Below are 20,336 nucleotides of genomic sequence, written 5' to 3' on the forward strand. Positions count from 1 at the left end.
TTCTAAATTCATATCTAAAGGTGAAATTGTTTAAGGTTTAGAGGTGAAGTGGCTTTAGAAAAAATACTGCATAAGAAATGAACCTGAAGATAATCTAGAAAGGTCAAAACATTTTTCTCTGATTTAATAGTAAAAGTTTTAATACCCATACCAACTGTTCTGAGGTACATTTTTACTTCAAGTGGGTTTCTTGTCAACAAGTATAAGAAAGGAATTGTGATGATTATTGTATTATAAAGGAAAAAAATTAAGTTTATGTATTGTGTATTATGTAGTAAAGTGTGAGACATAACCGTTTCGATTGTGACATAACCGTTTTGATTGTGTCGTGTAGTTTCTCTGTGGTAAAGTGTGAGACATGACTGTAACCTGTAGTCTCTCCCATTTTCATGTAATACATAAAACTTATGGCTACTTTCAAAGTTTTGGGCTATTTATATTATGTAATTTTTTCTTTTTTTTTCTATTTTGTCTGAAGAGATACATGTATGTATTGTGTTCCCATAAAATATTTTTAGAACTTTTAGAGTTGTATAGATTTTATATTGAGATTAGGCCCTTGGGATTGTATATGAAATGACATAAAATGGTAAACATGTCTTACCAGTGGAGAAAAGCAAGATAACAAATACAGGTTTTTTTATGTACATTGTTTCTCTATTAAAGTTAACAAATGTGACATAAAATCTTCTTTTGATGTAGAAAATACAATGTAGGTATTTCTTGTTCTCAAATTATCAATGGATCAAGTAAGTAAAACCTAACCTGCCAAAATATGTTATTTTATTGTTGTCCAGTTTAAAGGAGTTTAGGATCAAATTTCTTCACAGTTCTACTTTGGAAACGTTAAATTAAATTTGGATCTCACATTCACCCACCTAAAAATACTTAGTTTCAGATCAGATTGTAATTTAGAATAATGTAAGTTGTGTTAAGTATGGGGTTAAAGGATGTACCAATTTTTGAGAATTCTGTTATGAGCTGAACATTTTATTTTCACTCTATTTGAGATCATATAATTCTTCCAATATGTACTTGTATCTATTACTCAAGATTTTTGAGCCTATTAACAGTTACTTATGACATGTTACTTAATTCAGTAACTTAGACAGTTTAAAAGTTACAATAAGTAGAAAATTCAGTGTTTAATGTAGTTTGTGTTTGGTGTTATTCCTGTTGGAATCTCTTCAGAATTATGTTAATTATAATAACACTTTTAATTATGAATGAGTGATATAATATTAAGTCTTATTTTAAGTATTTTTTATCCATTGTTTTATTCATTTCTTACTGGCACCTCTTATAGGGGTAAGTCATACAAAAATTTAACTGTTTAAAAATAATTGAAATAAGGCAAGGTTTAAAACTTACTTGATTTGTTATTTTATATAAAGCTTCTACAACTATGGACACAGATGTTGTTTGTCCTTCGAATATTACAGTGATGGTTTAACATTTGCTTTAAATCCTGGTTCAGTTCACAAGAAACCACTTAAAGAAGAAGAGATAGCTGCAATATGTCAAGATGCCCTTGAAGGCTTGGAATATCTGCATTCTATGGGGAGAATACATAGGGATGTGAAGGCAGGAAACATCTTACTGACTGAGGCAGGAACTGTAAAATTGGGTGAGATATTTTACTTGTATCTTTTGATAGAATCTCGTCTTACAGACAGAAATAAACAGGGCATTTTGAAACAAATGCAGCTAGTAAATGGTTAGAAAAGTGTACAGGTATGAATTTATTTATTATGTATGGTGTGTTATCCATCATACAACTGTTGACTGGTAAACTCGTTTTAGTATAAATCTTTATTGTTAATGTTAGTGTTAATCAGTATAGTGATTTAGTTGTATGTTAGTATTAACCAGTTCAGCCTCCTAGTATTTGAAATCAGGAATTAAGTATTTGTTAAAATGCATAGTATAGATATTTGAAAGAAAATGTTTTTGAAAACCTCTAGAACTTAAAAAAGAACTTCTTTATATCTTAAAGTTATTTAATTTTTATTTGTTCATTTTAATATTAAGTTTTCTAAAAAGGTTGCTCATAAAGCCAGTAAATTTCATTTACCCTAGAAATTGTTAACTTATACTGATAATAAAATAGTCAAATCCTTTCAGCTGATTTTGGTGCTGCTTCACTTGTGTGTCCAGCAAACTCTTTTGTGGGCACTCCTTACTGGATGGCACCAGAAGTTATCCTTGCTATGGACGAGGGGCAGTATGATGGGAAGGTGGACATCTGGTCACTTGGCATCACATGCATTGAACTTGGTAAGGAAACAGAATGTGTTGTAATATTACTTGTGTTAAATAATATTGTTCAGGTAAGAAATGCTGATGGTACATGTGTGAAAATGCTAAGTTTATCCAGTAATTCTTGTGTCTTGGCTTTATGAATCAGGGTGACAAAATCCAGGCACTAATCTCTTTCTTTTTTTTTTTTTTTTTTTTTTTTTCATACATGAAATATAAGCATTCTTCAGTAATAAGTAGAGCACAAATGCTTGAAGGTGTTTTTTTTTTCTTCTTCAAGCTGAACATGTGTTTATCATCACAGATTTAACTTGTACCACCCACTGACTATTGTACCAAATCTCTTCTTTGGGTTATTATTACCCTTTATAATTACTTTTCTAAGAGCATCTCATTGGCTACTCAAAATTATAATTCAATCACATAATGTACAAAACTAATGAACTGGTATTTTTTATTATTCTAACTACCCAGTAATCAAAGTACTGTTACTGTTAATTACAGTCATTATTGGTCATTTCAACTTGGTTCAGCTTAAATGACTAGTTTTATGACTCACAAAAATAATTAATGTTTATTACTTTTTATTTCTGTCCAAGTGATTAGAATAAGGTCTATGGTTAAAATATAAAATTAAATTTTGACTAATGGCCAGAATTAAAAAAACTGTTGTGGTAGCTTTGTACTACCATCCCATTGATGATAAGATAAAGCTATAAAAAATGTAACTTTTTTTTTTATATTTTGGCTGTTGTTTGAATACACTTTTTATTGAGTGTAATGTTCATTATATTTTTAATTTTAACATTTATTGTACAACTTGTCTTCATCCAGTCATCATTGTTAGTATGTTTATTTGGTATGCACAAAGCTACACTATTAGTTCTTGGTATTTTATGTATCGTGGATATTGAAACCTTACTTTGAGTGTTTCATATGTTTTGTTTTTAGTTATGTTGTGTAAATAATGGATAAGTGTGTTGTTCATTTGTTGTGATAATAATCAGTTATTTGAATATAATTTATAACGAGTCTGGTAATTGATCAATGAAATAATTTTCTCTCGTCCGTAACTCATAAACTCAAAGACACTTGTGTTGATACCTCTAAATGAGTAAAATTTTTTAAATATTTTATATAACATATTAGTTAATTTTGAACATGTTATTACCTTCCACGTGATCTACTCTAGAATTATATGTACCATTGTGTCTTTCTCTCATCAGTTAAAAAAGTGAATATATGTTGCCACTCTTCTTCACATATTAATAACAGGTACATTTTAAACAAGTCAAAAACAGTGAAACTAACAGATTAGAAAGTTAGATAACTTTATTAAATAAGAGAAACGTTGGATCACACTTTGTTGCCATTTTTGCCAGAAAACACATTCTTTATGATATGAATGTTAGCCTATTTTAAATATTTATGTATATTATCTTCAGTTGTTTTAGGTAAGTTGTAACGAATTAGGGAGTTGTGACACTTTATCTGTCTACTCAAAGATGTCAGTTTAGCAGAAAAAAAAACATTGTCACATCAGTGTTGTATTTTGAGTGTTAAGATAGATCTTTTTATAGCCCCATTTGTTTCTGTTTTCTGTAGAAATGTTGACTCTCATATTATTTCATATGAAAGTGTATAGGTTTTATTTTTAATGTAGAAACATTTACTCCTGAAAGTATTCAGTTTCCATTCATTACCATGTTACATAGAAATGTGGGTGTCCAGTTAACCCTTGTTAGTATTTTGAGTGGAAATGTAACCAGTGTTCAGTTTGTTAGTATTGTGTATAAACAGATGAGTCTATTTCCCTCCCCTTTACTCTTGTGTTTAGGTATACACAAGCACCAGTAATCTACCCCCTTGATATTATTTTGTGTGTTAACATGAGTACTCCTGGTTGCCCCCTTTCTCCTTCCCAGTGGTAAATTAAGAGTTTATAGGGAACACACCCAGTTTGTTCTCTGCAAAAAGACAGACACACTGGGATGTTATCTGTAGAACACAGACACACCAGGTCTATTCTCTGTGGAAACAAACTCTTCCTACAAATTGCTGGTGTGATGTTGAGTGAATCTTTAAGACAGTTATCCAAACACTTACAGGAGAATTACTCAAGAAGTAGACATTCAAAACATGTAGGTAAATTGTCCAGGTACCTTTCTGGTCAAGAAGTAGTCAACCATTTACTGTTTAGAATAACTTTTAACTACAATAAAACTGCTGTTATTTTGATAACACATTGAACAACCATACACACTGATATACATTTTCATCAAGTCATTTTTTCCTTGCTCCAGAAGGACAGAAATAATGAACCTGGTTTAGGAGAAAAAATAAGATCTGCGATATAATATAGCTCTGAAATACTGTACTAAATCCAGATATTCTTGAAAAGAAGTTGTGATTTTCACTGTTCCCCTGGTCAAATTTTGTTCATTGAAGACAAGTACTTTTTAAACTACAAACCATTTCAAGGAAGAGGTTTTCTGTGTAATCACTACATAGATCATTGAGCCTAAAATTAATTAATACGAGTCATCAACTTGGTTTTTTTTTACTGTATTTTTACTGCTGTGTTGATTTAGTATAAGCTATTGTGGATGGTCTTCAGAGAGTAATATTTTTAACATAACAGCTGAAAGAAAACCAGTGTGGCTTTTCATTTTTAGCAGACATATTGATTTAGTTTAAATTGTTGTAAGCTATCATCTTTACAGAGTTATGCTTTATTATGTTGATAGCTGAAAGAAAACCTCCTTATTTCAATATGAATGCCATGAGTGCCTTGTATCACATAGCACAGAATGATTCTCCTGTCCTCACTGGAGGTGACTGGTAAGTTTCGTCTTCACGTTTATAGAAACAACTATTGAGACCTCTCTCTAATCTGACTATGTAGTACTGATTTGTTTAACTCGAAGTCTTGTATTTGTACAGTCAAACAGGTGCATAAAATACGTTATAAATGTAGTCAAACAGGTGCATAAACTACATTTTTAAATGTAGTTGTACGTTTGGCCAATCAAAACACAATCACACTGATCTGTCATGTGAAGTCACAAATGTTTTCCTTCCAACAAATGATTAAACTGATAACAAGAAGGGATGTTCTGTTTTTTTTCTTAATAACATTTGATATTTAAGGACTGTGTACATTTGATAGTTATCTTGAAGTAGTGTACATTTCTACAAGTATGTTAATATTGAAGATTATTAAAAACTAAGTGTTTTAATGTGTATGAGTTATTGTATCGTTATACAGTTCCACTGACTTGATTGTACTTTCTTTTGAAAGGTCTGACATTTTTAGGCATTTTGTTGAACTTTGTCTGCAGAAGAACCCATCTGATAGGCTTGATGCTAGTGAACTACTACAGGTAAAAAGTGGTACTAGCAGTTTGTTTGTTAAGTTATTCTTAAGAATTAGAATAATTTATTACGTGTTAAAATTAACAAAATGAAACGTATTTGTATTTTTAACTCTTAATTTGTGGCCTCCAGTTTACTGATTGTAATATGTAACATTTTGGAAAGTTTTGATTTTACAGAAAAATATGTTAGAACTGCAGCTTTGGGTTAGAACTTCTGTCAGTTATGTGTTTTAACATTTTTGGACCATTCTTTTCAATTTTCTGGTCAAAAACTTGACAAACGTAGAACACTAATGAAACAGAGTACCAAAACTTGCAACTGTAGGTGTTTCTAGCACGATAAGTACAGTCAGTGTTGATGTGATGGGACATCTATTGAGAGAAGAGGAGGGCGAAGGAAGTTTCCATTAAAAAAAAATGAGTAGAAGTGAAAAGAAGAAAGCTGTGACCGTGTTAGACATCAAAGGTGTTGTTTTGTGTGTTTAACAAATCTCATTGAATGTTACCTGTACTAACTCGTTTTGTAAAGGTTTTCTTAACCACTGTCCATTACTGCTACTATTTAGTTACAGTAGTAATAGTTTACTGTTGATTTTTGACAAAGTCTACATACAAAATATTGGTCAACTCTCAGCAAAATAAGTCAACTTTAGTAGATAATTTGCAAGTTGTGTTGAGACCACTTTCAGTTTTTGTACTAGTTTTGGATTCTTTTGAACCCCAGTCTAAAGTGTGCAACAAATAACTGGAAGAATGTACTACTACTATGCCATATAGTGATGTGAATGTTATTCACCACACTTTAGGGACATCTGTGTAGTTTATTCCTGAATCCAGGTTTAATTGAACTTTGTAGAACAGAAGTTGGTTTTTAAATATTTTCTATTGGCACTCAACATTTTGTAATAGGTCAGTTGTTATTAAATATGTTTTTAAAATCAAATGACTGATAATCTGAACAAGATGGAAGTGTTAAGTAATTATATTTAAAGTAAAATCTAAATGAGAGTTTTTTGGCTTTAATTTCTGTAGTAATAATATTTTACATTATTTTATCAGGCAGATCTAATAGAACCATTTTGTTTCCACAGCATGTGTTTATAACTAGACCAAGAGCACACAGAGTTATACTTGACCTCATACAACGTACCAAAGCAGCAGTAAGAGAATTAGACAATCTAAATTATCGAAAAATGAAAAAGATTTTAATGGTGGATTCTCAAGAAAATGAAGTTTCAACAGTGGACGGAGAAGAAGATTCAACAGTAAGTCTACTTAACATGCTAATGTGGTAATACAAGTTACCCAGCAAGCATTCTAAACGTGCTAATGTGGTAATACAAGTTACCCAGCGAGCATTCTAAACGTGCTAATGTGGCAATACAAGTTACCCAGCGAGCATTCTAAACGTGCTAATGTGGCAATACAAGTTACATCAGTATCACAAAGTATAAATTAAGGAAAAGTACCACTATTTCAGATTTTTTTATTAATCATAAATTCAATTTATTTTCTTCTCTAGTCTTGTGCTACAAGTTACTTATTTTATACTTGTAACAGACCTGGTTGTTAGGGAGCTCAACTTGAATAAATATTAGGGATAGCAGTTTTTTTCAAGATAGTTTGTTTAAAATAAAGGTTAAACAAATATCATAAATGTTAAAATGGGTCAATAATTTAATGGAATGGGCATTGATACTGTGTTTTACTTATTTATATGACAAATAATTCGATTTTTAATTTTCTACTAGTAAATGGCAAATCTGAACAAGCAATTTGGAAATGGCAGAAATAAAACCATGTATAGACATTTAGTTAGGATTTATCAGCTTTCAACACCAGAAAAATGAATAACATTTTTAAAGTTTAGTGTATTAACTTGTAGAATCATATCTGTCAGTGTTTTGGCTTTATGTAAACTTTTCTATTGGTATTAAACTTTTCAAGGTATCTGTGTTTCCTTGGTAATAATGCTGATTGTTATTTCAGGATGATCAAGCTGGAGGAGACAGCAGTAAGAGTAACAGTATAGCTAGCACTCAGAGCCACCAGAGTGGTGGGGTTAGTGCTGGTAGTCAAGGTAGTAGCACCAGCAGTCTTCCACCAGTTTCTGATAATGATTCAGGCTACAACTATCCACCATCACTTCGAAGTCAGCGAGGGAATGTTCGGGTCAGTCCCTCGGTGAGAAGAACCTTATAAATAAAGCTAGTGATTTTATAGATAGTTATAGAGTTCTGAAAGTTTGCTATATTTTACTAAAATGATAACACTGTATTGTTGGTATTATGGCTATTACAAATTAAAGCATGATATTTTTGTTACAGTGTGAAGATTCCACACTGTGGTTATAGTTACTGTATTTTTGTTGCAATGTGGTTAAAGTTACTGTATTTTTGTTACAATGTGATGACTCTGTACTTCATGGTTCTGGTTTAAAGAATTCTTCCACAACAAGCCTGAATAGTACAGAAGTTGGAGCCAACAACTTTGCCACCATTAGAACAACTTCCATAGTCAGTCGTCAAATCAAAGAACATGAACAGGAGAACCAGATGCATGAGCAGATGTCTGGATATAAACGTATGAGAAGGTTACACCAGAAAGCTCTTATTCAGGTGTGGGTTTGTTGAAACTTTTAGAGTTGTAGTAATTTTACATGGAAAATGTATAAACTTTAAAATGTCTGTAATGTTGGAATTGTTTTAAACCATGCAACTTGAGTCCTTTTGACAGGTTTTTTTATCATTTTGTGTTAAGACCTCTGAAACCTCCATGTTCTTGTGACATCATGAGTGAACCTTTCTATTCAGTGTTTGTGGACACAAATAATTTTTTTATAACTTTATTTTATTTACTTTTTAGATGGAATTAAAATTCAGTGAGGTTGTAAGTGTATGCACTGTTTGTTTTATTTTACCCTATGACTACCAACTACTGTTTTTTTTATATATACAATGTTACTCATTATATTTTGTTAAGAAAATAGAACTAATGTGTGAAATTGCATGAAAATTGACAGGAACTTTCCTAAATGTATGTAGTTTCAGAAAAGTATTTACTATTGGTTTTTCTATTTTTGGTAATAAAAGTTCATTATTTAATACAGTTATTTGCACTTTGTCTCTGAATAACTAACCTGCAAAGTGTTTTTTTATTGTTAAGTATAAAAACACTGATTTTAACCTTTTATAGTTTTCATATTTTGTGCGCATAATCTTAACTTCCTAATGAATATTAAAAGCTTTTTTAAGGTAAATGTTTATACTTCATTTGCCACTTTCTCTACAATGTCACTAAATCTAGTTATAAATGTACAGTGCAATGAAATCTTTAAAATTAGGAAATAAAAATATGTACAAACCTTTTAATTTCTTTTCTGATATCTCTAATAACTTTGTGATTTAACATGTAGTTTCACATCTTTGTCTATTCACTTACTATTTATTTTTAACGTTCTTTACCTTTGATTTATTTATGTTGACACAAATCAAGAAGAGTCTTTTTGTAAGTTTAGCCCCTTCACAATAATATTTCTTGTACTCTTAGTTTCTCAAAGCTGTCTTAGCAATTCAAAGTATAGAATAATTTTGAAAATTATTAAACCTTTGAAATATAAATCTTTAAACACAGATAATAGATGATTAACTAAAGTATAAAACCTAAATGCAATCTCTCAAAATAATATGTACAAGGCGAGAGAAAATGTTAAAGTTCTGTGAACACTGCTGTTAGCAGTGAACTTAGCCTTATGTTAATTGTGTTGAAACCACATCTGTAGCATGTGATTTGTGTAAGGATAAATGACTTTGATAGGCAAAATCTGCTTTTATTGGATGCCATTGAACTTAAAAGATTGCTAACCACCTCAGCTTGAACTCGGGAAAGTCTGTAATGAGTGTCTTTTAAACTCAGTTTCAGGAAGTTGTATCATTGGTAAATGAACAATATGTAGATGTATTTTACTACCATTAAGAAATGTGTTTTTAACTGTTGTCGTGCCACCCTCTAGTCAGTGGTAAATCTACAGTTTTATAATGCTAAAATCAAGGGTTCAATTCCTCTCAGTGGGTTCAGCAGATAGACTGTCACTTTGCTGTAAGAAAACACAGAAACTGTTGTTGTTTCTTGGATAATAAATTCTAAAGTTCAGTTATTATTGTTGCTTTCACTTCAAGTTAAAACATGTTTTTAATTATTATTTTAGCAGTTCTCTTGACATAAAGGAATATAAACTTTGATTTATAATTAACATTATAACACTAATTAAAATGCATTGAAAGTAAAGTGGTTTAATTAAATTTTGAATATAATTCAGTAACTCTTTGTGACATATGCAGAACAGGATTTAAACAGGTACCAGGTTACATAGGGCTAATATACTTCAATACCAAAGTTTTGTTGAAATGGTCATTTTTAGCAGACATGACATTTGGTTAGAATACTTGTGTCAGTGAATGATAAAGCAGTTATTTAAATATTTTGTTGTTGCATCAAAGAGACTGGTGGTTACAACAAAACTGTGGTGTTAATGTGACCAGTAACTAAGTTTTGTCATTCACTAAGCTTCACGTTTTAGTGATGTTATTCTTTGTTGAGGGTAACAGTCTTGTGTTCTAATTAGCTTGAAGCTAAGTGCCGTCAGGAAATGGAAGAACACAAACAAAAACTAGATAAAGAATATGAAAACTTGCTTCAGCAGTTCAGTAAAGAATTAGAGAGAGTGCAAGTCAAACACCAACAAGAGTTGGAGCGAAAGGTCAGTCACTTGTAGCCATAAACCATAAGAGTAACATATCCTACATTTTTTTGAGGGTGAAAAATTCATTTTGAGCAAATAGAGTTATTGTATTTTTGGCTTTTTAGATGCTTTCCTTTTAAACCTCAGTTTCATTCCTTAATACATCTTCAACAAAGTTTTGTTACTGTTTATATTTCACAATTTTACTGTTTTCATAATGGAGATTTATAAAGCTCATTTAGGAGTAATTTTTATCTCATTGGAAAAATCTTTGTTTCATCTTCCATACAAGTAACTTGGTTATTGTAACAGAGCTTTGTTTTGATGTTTCTTTAAGTACTATCACAACTCATAAGTAAATTTACTTAACATATTTTTTCAGTTAATCTTTGGAATAGTTTGTTTCAGAAAAACTTTCTCTTACTAAAAACAATTGTAATAAAGTAATCTTAAGTGAATACAAGTTGACGCTCTACTTTTAACAATCACATGTAGGAGTGTTTTTTATCATTATTACTCATTTGAAATTTTCCAATTACAACTGGTTCTTAAAAAAAAAAGATGAAAGTCTTCAAGAGAAATGATATTCTTGTGTGTCAGGGGCACTGAGTGGCTGTTATATGTAGGTGACTTACTTCCCTCCCCAATTACTGTGATAAATATGGAGTAGTTATGTTAACTAGGATGATATTTATGATAATTTGCCTGTCTAAATTAGACCCCAACTTAAAAACGTAAACTTTCAGCTGAAACATAATCTTGCCAGCGAGAAAAGGCTTAGTCAAGCCATCACTAAACAACATGAAGATGAATTGAAACGGTACCAACAACAGCAGAAGAATGAATACAAGCAGCTGAAAGATAGAAAAAAGAAGGTAGGCTTGAGTAATGTATCAACATTACTATCTAACTGTCTTTTAGGGGAAAATGCAATTTGTATCATATTTCTCATTGTTTTGTACACCTAAAGATGTGTGTATTTTAATAACATCAACCTGGCTTCTGTTAATATAGCTGGAAACTACTGTTTTCAGCTGGCCATAACATGATGGTTTAATCTGGTAGAAGAAACTGTTTGTATTTTTTGTTTCATTTGGTCACATGATTATGCAACTGTTTTACTGTACCGAGTTGCGTATAAAAGTGAAATTATTAATTTAAAACATCCTCGCTTTAAGAAATATGTGCACTGTTCTTTGGCATGTTTAGTACTAAAATAAGACATGTCTGTAGGAGATGGGAGGGGAAACCCCGTCTAGACAACGAGATGATGCACTACGAAGTCAGAAAGAAGATGTGCTACATAGGCAGGCACTGGCAGTACAGAGACTACAAAGAGAACAAATGGAATACCATAAGTTGGAAATTCGAAAGTTTAGACGGAGGAAGCTCTTACAGTACCATCAATTAGAACAAAACCTGCTTCGAGAGGTAAGTTCAGTATCTGTACTTTCGTGCCAATGATTAATATATTTTTTTTTAATGCTGTTTTTGAAAGGGGTAAAACCTAGATATTCTTAAGTACTAAGGATCATTGTAAGATTAAAAGTTCAAGTCACTACGTATTTTGACATCTTTGCATATGATATTTTTACTACAATGTTGGGAGAAGATCAAAAATTAGGGGCTGGTCATAGGCTTTAACACTCCTACGAAAAGACGTTTCTAGTCCTGATTTCTCCAAGCCCATTCCCCTGGCTGTGGTTTTGCTAGATAGTAGATAGGGATAGTGGGAATCTCGTTAATCCATTCATTAATGGATTTAAATGGCAATTTCATTTAAATACAAAATTATTAGCCTAATATTAATAACCTTTCAAGTTGCTCTGGGGCATATTAGGCCCCACTTTTCATAGGAGTGTTAAGTATTGTAATATTTAGTAATGAAGGTGGTTCAGAAGTCTTATGTACTGTGTACCTAGCTCTCCAAAAGTAGGCTCAAGGTGTTTAGCACCAAATACTGTGATGTTTAAATAATTTTGAGAAACCTTTGGGTACTGTGCTTTGTTAAATATAAAGGTTTTAATGTAATCTTCTGAAATTAAAGGTATAGCATACATTTTATTGTGGAGGTGAGAATATGTTAAAGGTGTGTCATAAACTGTTGTATGTGATGCTATAGTAATGGTTTGAGAGCCATGTGCAGAGTGTCATAAACTGTCCAATGTGAGGCTGTACTAATGGTTTGAGAACCATGTGCAATCTATTTATGATTGCGTGTACACATTTTTAAAATGTTGTAACTTTAAAAGCAAGAATGTAAGAAATTTGGTTTTTAAAGTACATTTTGACCTCAGAATGCCACTGCATCCATTTATGAACAGATTGTGAAGTAAAACAGTTGTTTCCTTAGTGTTACAATCTCTGAAGTTAAGTACATTTAAAGATGGATGTTTGTAAAGATTAACCTTGTAGTGATAGGTTGGAAAGTGCATAACTTGGGATAAGAGTCCTATGTAGCCAGTCCATCAGTTTTTTAGGGCACTTTTCAGTGTGCCATGAAGCCAGTACTAGGAAACACTTGCATACAGTCAGCTCTCAAGTGAAAGAAGTTGTTCATGATATATTTTTTTAATAAATTGACAAACTATGGTTTATAAGTATAGTGAAGTTATTTGGGGGGGGATGCTTTACATTAACCCCTTTTAACTTTGTATTTGTGTATAAACCCTTTTATGCTGGGCTACAGGTAGTGCCCAAAGAAGACCAGACAAACGTTCTGTCAAACCATGTAGTATGTAACTCCCTCAAATGATTGCTTAATTATGTTTGTCAGTTGTTGGCCATCTTGTTATTGTATAACCTTAATGTCTTTTTGTAGTCAAGTATATCCTTGTTTCTCCAGTAGTGTTCTCCATTCTAGTTAGTGTAAGAACTTGAGAGATTAGAAAGTAAAATATAATAATATGTCAACCACACCATATCTGCTATATCTAAGTGTCTGAAAGGCTGTCTGTGTTGTTCGGTTTGATGATAACAGTTTATCCCTCCAGACGTGGATTCCTGTATGTGGTGAGACGACCTCCCAGGGAAGGTTCTGTTCTTTCATTTTACCGCCTCTGAAATGTAAACATCCACCCACATGTTTGACGTGTATGGTGATGCGTGAAGGGAAGGATATGATCCTGGTGGGTGGGTGGGATCAGTGGACACTGAAATTTCCCTCTCTTTATTATGGATACTCCAATTAAAAATCTTAATAAAATAGTGAAAAAACAGTCCATAGATAAACAACCATGCCTTGAAGATTCTGAGCAGTAATCTTCAACATCTGTAACACCTGTACCTTATTTTCGTATAATACATTCTCTTTCAGACAAACCTTTAGGGCAGATGTCTCCCTTTTTCATTCAGAAGGGACTAGAGGGACGTGCTGGCTCTCCAAAGTGAGTAAAGAAGCTTCACTCTGGTGACATATTGGTGGAAACATCCATATTTCAACACAGTGAACTCCTCTTGCATTTAAAGATGATTGGGGATATACATATTGAGGTTATGCCTCATACTACTTTGAATTCATCATGAGGAGTTATTGTTGAGAGAGATTTGAAGAATATCCAGGACTCGGAGATTCTTGTTGCCTTCTCCACCCAAGGAGTTTCTCCAGTGAGGCGCGCATCTCCACTCTCAAAGATGGAATTATGATGCTGACCTGTGTCCTCATTCTGACATTTACATCACCACGTCCACCTGCCATCATCAAGGCAGGTTATCTTAATTGCAGGGTACGGTCATATATTCCAAACCCTCTCGGATGTTTCCAGTGTCAGCAGTTCAGTCGCTCAAAGACATCATGTCGTGGTTCCTTGACGTGTGTTCGTCATGGTAGCAAGAACCATGATGCCTATGAGTATGAAACGGACCCTCATTGCATCAATTGCGATGGCTGTTACCCATCCTACTTTTGTTCTTGCCTTAAAGGGTTGGAAGAAGAAGGGGGTGCAGCATTTGAAAATGATTCAAAACATTACTTACCCTGAGGTTCGAAAGTTGCTGTCCACCACTTCATCTTGGACGTATGCTGCTGCACTTTGTTCCACTACTAATGTGGGAGTGCAGATAGACCTCTCTGTTCCTCCAAAAGAATTGTTCTCATACCAAATGAAAAGTCTTTTGACCTCCATGGTTAAAAAAGTTGATGAATCAACTTCAACACCCATCTCTGTCTCTAACATACATTCCAATAAACCCCAAGATTCACATCCTTTGGTACTGGGTATGAGCATTTCTTCAGGTACAGCTTCTTCTCCCACCCCAAGATGCAAAACTATCATTTGTTCACGTCCTCAGTCGCTGCAATCCTCTTCCAACAGCATAGACCAGCCCACTCAACCCAGGGCAGGATCCATGGAGGTTGACAGACTTCCCTCGAATAAAGACAATAAATAAAAAAGATGTGATCATAAACAGAAGGGCTCTTCACCCAATTTGCCTACACATAAATAAAAATGGCCACCTTGATACAATGCAACTGTTGAGGTTTACGTTCTAATCTGAATGACATTAAAGCACTAATTGCTTCCTACCATCTTGTATGTCTTTCTTTACAGGAAACATTTCTAAAACCTGCTGATACAGTCACCTTTTGGTGTTTTCCTTCTACAGAAATGACAGGCTGTGTGATGGATGAGTGCATGGAGGGGTGGCACTGTTGGTTGATTATCATGTGCCCACTCGATGCACCTTTAGAGGCTGTAGCCATCTGTGTTTCCTTGGGTCGTACCATCACTATTCGTTCTCTCTCCTTGTTGCCTGGAAAGACCTATGATCAATCAGACCTTGATGCTCTCATTGAACAGTTGCTGTCTCCCTTTTTAATCCTGGGGGACTTTAATGGACATCATCTTCTCTGGGGAAGTGCAGATATTGATAGGAGGGGTCGCTCTGTAGAACGTATGCTCTCTGATCACAACCTTTCTCTTTTCAATACTGGTTCTTCTACTTATTTTCATGCATCTAGTCTGTCCTTCACTATTCTCTCACTTTTTATAGAGGGTTAACAATAATCCACAAGGCAGTGATCATTTTCCTATAATTTTGAGAGAGACTGGCCATGGTTGATGCCACCTGACACACGTGCCCTGGTGGAAGCTAGATCAAGCAAACTGATCTTCTTTCACTGCTCTTGTAGAACTTGATCCTGCCATTACCAGACGACTGTGTGGCAGCAGTAACTGAATGTATTGTACAGGCGGCTGCTCAGTGTGTTTACTGAACAACTCCCTTTCACTGTTGCAAACAGGCTCTATGTCAACGACTTTTACGTCTCATGTCAGTCATCGAACATGAGGTATATTGAGTGGCAGCTACAGACTGCCCTCAATCATTTATTGAAGTGGACCACAGCAAATGGCTTTAACTTCTCTCTTTCTAAACCCATTTGCATGCACTTTTGCCACTAACTGGGTATTCATCCTGATCCTGAACTCCATATTGGTTAAGTTGTGTGCTGCCTGTGATCCCTGAAACAAAGTTCTTGGGGCTTATCTTTGACTTTAAGCTGACCTTTATACCACACATCAATCAGCTAGGGTCAAATGTAAAAGAGCACTGAACATCCTAAGTGTCCTCTCTTCCATTACTTGGGGAGTGGATCAATGTTCTGTACTAAAGATATATTGTGCTCTTCTTCAATCAAAACTAGACTATGGATCACTGGTCTATGGCTCCATCAGGACCTCGACCTTAAGGATACTGGACCTCGTTCATCATCAAAAACTTTGGCTCTGCACCTGGCCTTTCCACACTTCCCCAGTTCAGAATTTATAAACAGTCTCATGAACCTTCTTTCCTTCCTCAGTGGGCCATGCTCTTTCAGACCAGACGGTCTGCCATTGCTCCTTTTGGCCTTTGTATCCAGGTGCAGTTGGATGAATTGGGTCTGTCCTCGGATAACATTGCTGTATCCACTGGTTGGCCCATCCCACCATGGGTTCTTACAGTTTCCAGTTGTGACTTATCTTTTAGTCATCTGAGAAAAGTAGACACTCCTGATTGGAAATACTGTCTGCTATTTGCTGAACACCTTTCGAACCATCCTTGCATTCCTATTTATACAAATGGTTCGAAATCAGGTGACTGTGGGCTTTGCCATGGTTTGGTGGTTGTGCACAGAATCCCCTCTACAGCTTTTGTATTCACTGCTGAACTGTATGCCATTTTCATGCCATGGATCACATAGAAGCTAAGCAGTACTCAAACTGCACTATTTATACTGACTTGCTTAGTTCTTTACTGATCCTGGAATTACTTTACATTAGTTTACACCCTGTTCTCGCCGATGTTCAAAACCGACTGGCCCATCTCTCTTTAATATCTACTTCTATCCAGTTTTTTCGGATACCGGGCCACATTGATATTCACAGGAACGAGCTCGCCGACACCGCAGTTAAATCTTTCTGCTATGGTGCTATCACTGCTGTGTGCCTGTTCCATACATGGATTATGGTCCTGTATTCAAGGCTCGGCTCTGTGCCAGTTTGCAGTCGACTTGGAGTGAGCAACGTGAAAACAAGTTTTTCCAACTAAAATCCTCTGTCGGACTTTGGCCGTCTTGCTTCGTAAGGATCGGAAAGAGGAAGTTGTTCTAACTAGACTACACATTGGTCACAGATTTTTTAACTCATCATTTTCTTTTATCTGGGACTGATGTACCAATGTGTTGTCTGTGTGATACTCAGGTCACATTTACTGCCTTGCTATCATTATGACTCTCAATGAGGGCACCATTTTAAACATGTTTTGTTCCAAGGTTTATCCATAAAGTTGGACAGTGTCATTGACGATGGTGACACTGTTCACCATGGAAATGTTTTTAGATTTTTAAGGTCATTAATCTTATTAATGCTGTTTAAGGTTTTTAATTTATACATTATACCTTTTTTAATGATTTCCTTTTAAGAATTAAAGTACAACTAGTTCAGTATGAAATTAGAAAATAGCTGTAACATCAAATAACTTGAAACCAGGACTGGAAAGGCCAACTTCAGGTGACTAATGCTGATGTTAGTCATTCTGGTGAGTTATAATAATTAAAGTCCTTTACAGCTTGTATTACTGTAGTTTTTCTCTTACTGCTGTAAACTAGATATAACAATTTGATTTAACGATATTTATGTTTTTAATTCAAAAATTAAACTGGTTTGTTTTACCTTGATTTTCTTTTATGAATTTTAATAATTTTACTTTAATTTTAACTTTTTACCTGATATTTGGTGCATATAGCCTAGTTGCTTTGTGCCATAAAACACCAAACTAACCAACATTTTATCTCTTAAAACAAAATCATAGAGAGCTGCTTATTGCAGCTATAACTGATTTGACTGATCATTGTTAAAGTACATTCCAAATGGCTGAACAAGTTGTGACCAAGACTAAATTGTTTCTTTAAAACTGTCAAAGTAGGTTGTAATGTGCATGTATGTGTAAGTTTAAATGAACTGTTACTGTTGTTCAGGAGTTGAACAAACGGCAAAGTCAGTTGGAGCAGGCTCACACAATGCTTCTGTACCACCACGATGTGACCCAGGAATTAGCTTACAGACAACAACGTACTGTTCACCACCTTAAAGAAGAGCAAATCAGGAAGCAGCACCACACTGAATTAGCCAATCAGCAAGAATACAACAGTCGTAGAGAGCGAGAGCTGAGGAAGAAACATGCCATGGAAGTAAAGCAGCAACCAAAAAGTTTAAAGGTGTGGCTAAGTTAGTTACAAATACTTGTAAGGTGCTAAGTGTAGACTAAGATATGTAGGTTCCATATTGTAAGGTGCTAAGTGTAGACTGAGATATGTAGGTTCCATATTATGAACAAGTAAATAATGGATAGTGTGCTGATACTTTACCTATTAATAACTGATATCAAACCTTTGTTTAAAAAAAAAAAAAAAAAGGTGGTGGGGTGGTATTGTTAATGAAATCATCATGTTAAAGTTATTAGTGAAAGTTTCTTTCTTTAGAAACTCTTTGATTCCTGTGTTCAAACATATTTTCATCTTTGTTTTTTATGTTCAAAGTGTACTCATGTATGGTTTCTGTATTCAAATATACTTTTATCGTTGATTCTTGTGTTCACTTGTACACTTTATGTTCTAGTGATGAGTTTTAACTTGTGTATATTATATTTATAGTAAGGAGTTTCAAATTATGTACTTTGTTGAAATAAGATAATTCTAAACTTTTGAAGTTTCTTATTTTGTTAATAATCAGTGTTAAGTCATTAATGTTGTTGAAATTGGGTGCATGTAACCTTTTTAACAGCAAAAAGAGCTTCAGATTAGAAAACAGTTTCGTGAGACATGCAAGATACAGACCCGCCAGTACAAGGCATGGAAAAATCAAATACTGGCAACGACTCCTAAAGAGGAACAAAAGACGGTTATAAAGAAGTTGAAAGACGAACAGAGGAGAAAGTTGGCGATTCTGGGTGAACAGTATGAACAGAGTATTGCTGAAATGCTACAGAAGCAATCTGTAAGTTGTTATATACCTAAATAGTAAATAAACAAATGTATATATTGACAGGCTTTTCATAATGTATGGTTCTAGAAAGTATTTTCATAATGATTGGTTGAAACTGCAGTCTTTGAAATATCTGCATGGTAGGGGAAGTGTTTCTTATTTGTTTGAGTAAAACATGAGTGTGATAGTTTGTGTATTGGTACAGGATTAGCTACACAACTAAGGTTCATTAAAACTTCTATCAGCTCTAAAACAGACACATGTTTTAAATAGAGTGAAGTTCCAAAGTTTCTTTTTAAATTACAGATCCGTTTAGATGAGTCCCAAGAGATGGAGGCTCGACAGTTGAAGGAGCAATTAGAACAAGAAAGAGAGCTTCTTATTGCTTTCCAGAGTAAAATACGTATGCAAGCAGAGACTCAACGTAACCGGGAAAGACGAGAGTTAGAAGAAAGAGTGTCTATGAGGCGTGCTTTACTAGAACAAAAAGTAGGTGTTGATATTTGGATAGTAATTTGAATCATGTTATGCAGAGGTTAAGAACTTGTAGTGTGAATTGTGTTATACAGAGGTTGAGTAACTGTAGTTAAATGAATTTGGAACCTAACTACAATGTTGATGGTCCATGATGCCACATCCAGTCAGTCTGTCTGACAACTACAGTAGTTCTGCTACATAGTTTTAATTCCAGTATAGAAGGTTGTTGAGTACATTAGAAACTTCAGTAGCAAAGGTTATAGAGTAGGTTAGAAACAGTGAAGGAAAAATACTCAATGTTTTTTATTCCAGATGGAACAAGAAAAGCTTCAGTTCCAAGAGGAGCGGACAGAACGTCACCGTCTGCTACTGGAACGACAGGCACGTGAAATAGAAGCCTTCGATGAAGAGAGTGCCAAGTTAGGTTTCAATGCTCTGGAGATTGCCCGAGCATCACAAGAGCCGGTAGCAGATGATGAGTTGAGCATCAGTGGAAGTATGTTAAGTCTGGCCCACAGTAACAGTGCCAGTTCGTTTACTCACACCCAGCTCTGAGAGGTGGACGGAATGACCCCATTGACTACGCCATCCCTACACGATGTTGGTAGGGAGCCACATTTATTCTGCTTCCCAGACTTGTAAGAAAGCATCCACCAATGGCTGTCAGTGCCATGTTATCCCCTCCGTGAGAGAACCCCAAAGTCACAAGTTTACCAGCAGAAAGAAGCAAAGATGGCACCCTCTGTAAATTTGCCGTATTAGGTAGACTGTTGAAGACTTGTCACTTGGGGAAGACAGACAGTTATCATGTGTTCTTTGTGTGTAGCTCGATTGTACAATGATTTAAAGTATTGTATATCATGTACATCATGCCTGTTGTTGAATTTTTAATAAATCTCACCAGAACAAGCTCTGTGTATGTCTATACAAAATGTGCAACTTACTGGTGATTGTCTCTGCCGTCAGCTTGGAGGGGTCGGGTGATAAGCACCTGAGCATCTTGGGTAATAGGGATACAGC

At 34.4% G+C, this 20,336-nt stretch overlaps 1 protein-coding gene across 7 annotated transcripts in view; it reads left to right on the forward strand.

Annotated features, from left to right (window-relative positions):
* Window positions 1-20,225, forward strand: part of Tao (Serine/threonine-protein kinase Tao) — a 36,617-nt gene extending 16,392 nt beyond the window's left edge. For all 7 annotated transcript variants that reach the window (XM_076508284.1, XM_076508286.1, XM_076508285.1 and 4 more), the window contains 14 exons: window positions 1,478-1,627; window positions 2,125-2,277; window positions 5,007-5,100; window positions 5,561-5,642; window positions 6,728-6,901; window positions 7,626-7,820; window positions 8,078-8,254; window positions 10,261-10,395; window positions 11,124-11,252; window positions 11,611-11,808; window positions 17,834-18,073; window positions 18,639-18,851; window positions 19,146-19,328; window positions 19,629-20,225. In XM_076508284.1, coding sequence (XP_076364399.1) covers window positions 1,478-1,627; window positions 2,125-2,277; window positions 5,007-5,100; window positions 5,561-5,642; window positions 6,728-6,901; window positions 7,626-7,820; window positions 8,078-8,254; window positions 10,261-10,395; window positions 11,124-11,252; window positions 11,611-11,808; window positions 17,834-18,073; window positions 18,639-18,851; window positions 19,146-19,328; window positions 19,629-19,871 — 2,366 coding nt within the window. In that variant the 3' untranslated portion in view covers window positions 19,872-20,225. The remainder of the gene's footprint in view (window positions 1-1,477; window positions 1,628-2,124; window positions 2,278-5,006; window positions 5,101-5,560; window positions 5,643-6,727; window positions 6,902-7,625; window positions 7,821-8,077; window positions 8,255-10,260; window positions 10,396-11,123; window positions 11,253-11,610; window positions 11,809-17,833; window positions 18,074-18,638; window positions 18,852-19,145; window positions 19,329-19,628) is intronic.
* Window positions 20,226-20,336: the final 111 nt, after the last annotated feature.

This window comes from Tachypleus tridentatus, chromosome 6, assembly GCF_004210375.1.
Source record: "Tachypleus tridentatus isolate NWPU-2018 chromosome 6, ASM421037v1, whole genome shotgun sequence".
NCBI classification, from domain to species: domain Eukaryota; kingdom Metazoa; phylum Arthropoda; class Merostomata; order Xiphosura; family Limulidae; genus Tachypleus; species Tachypleus tridentatus.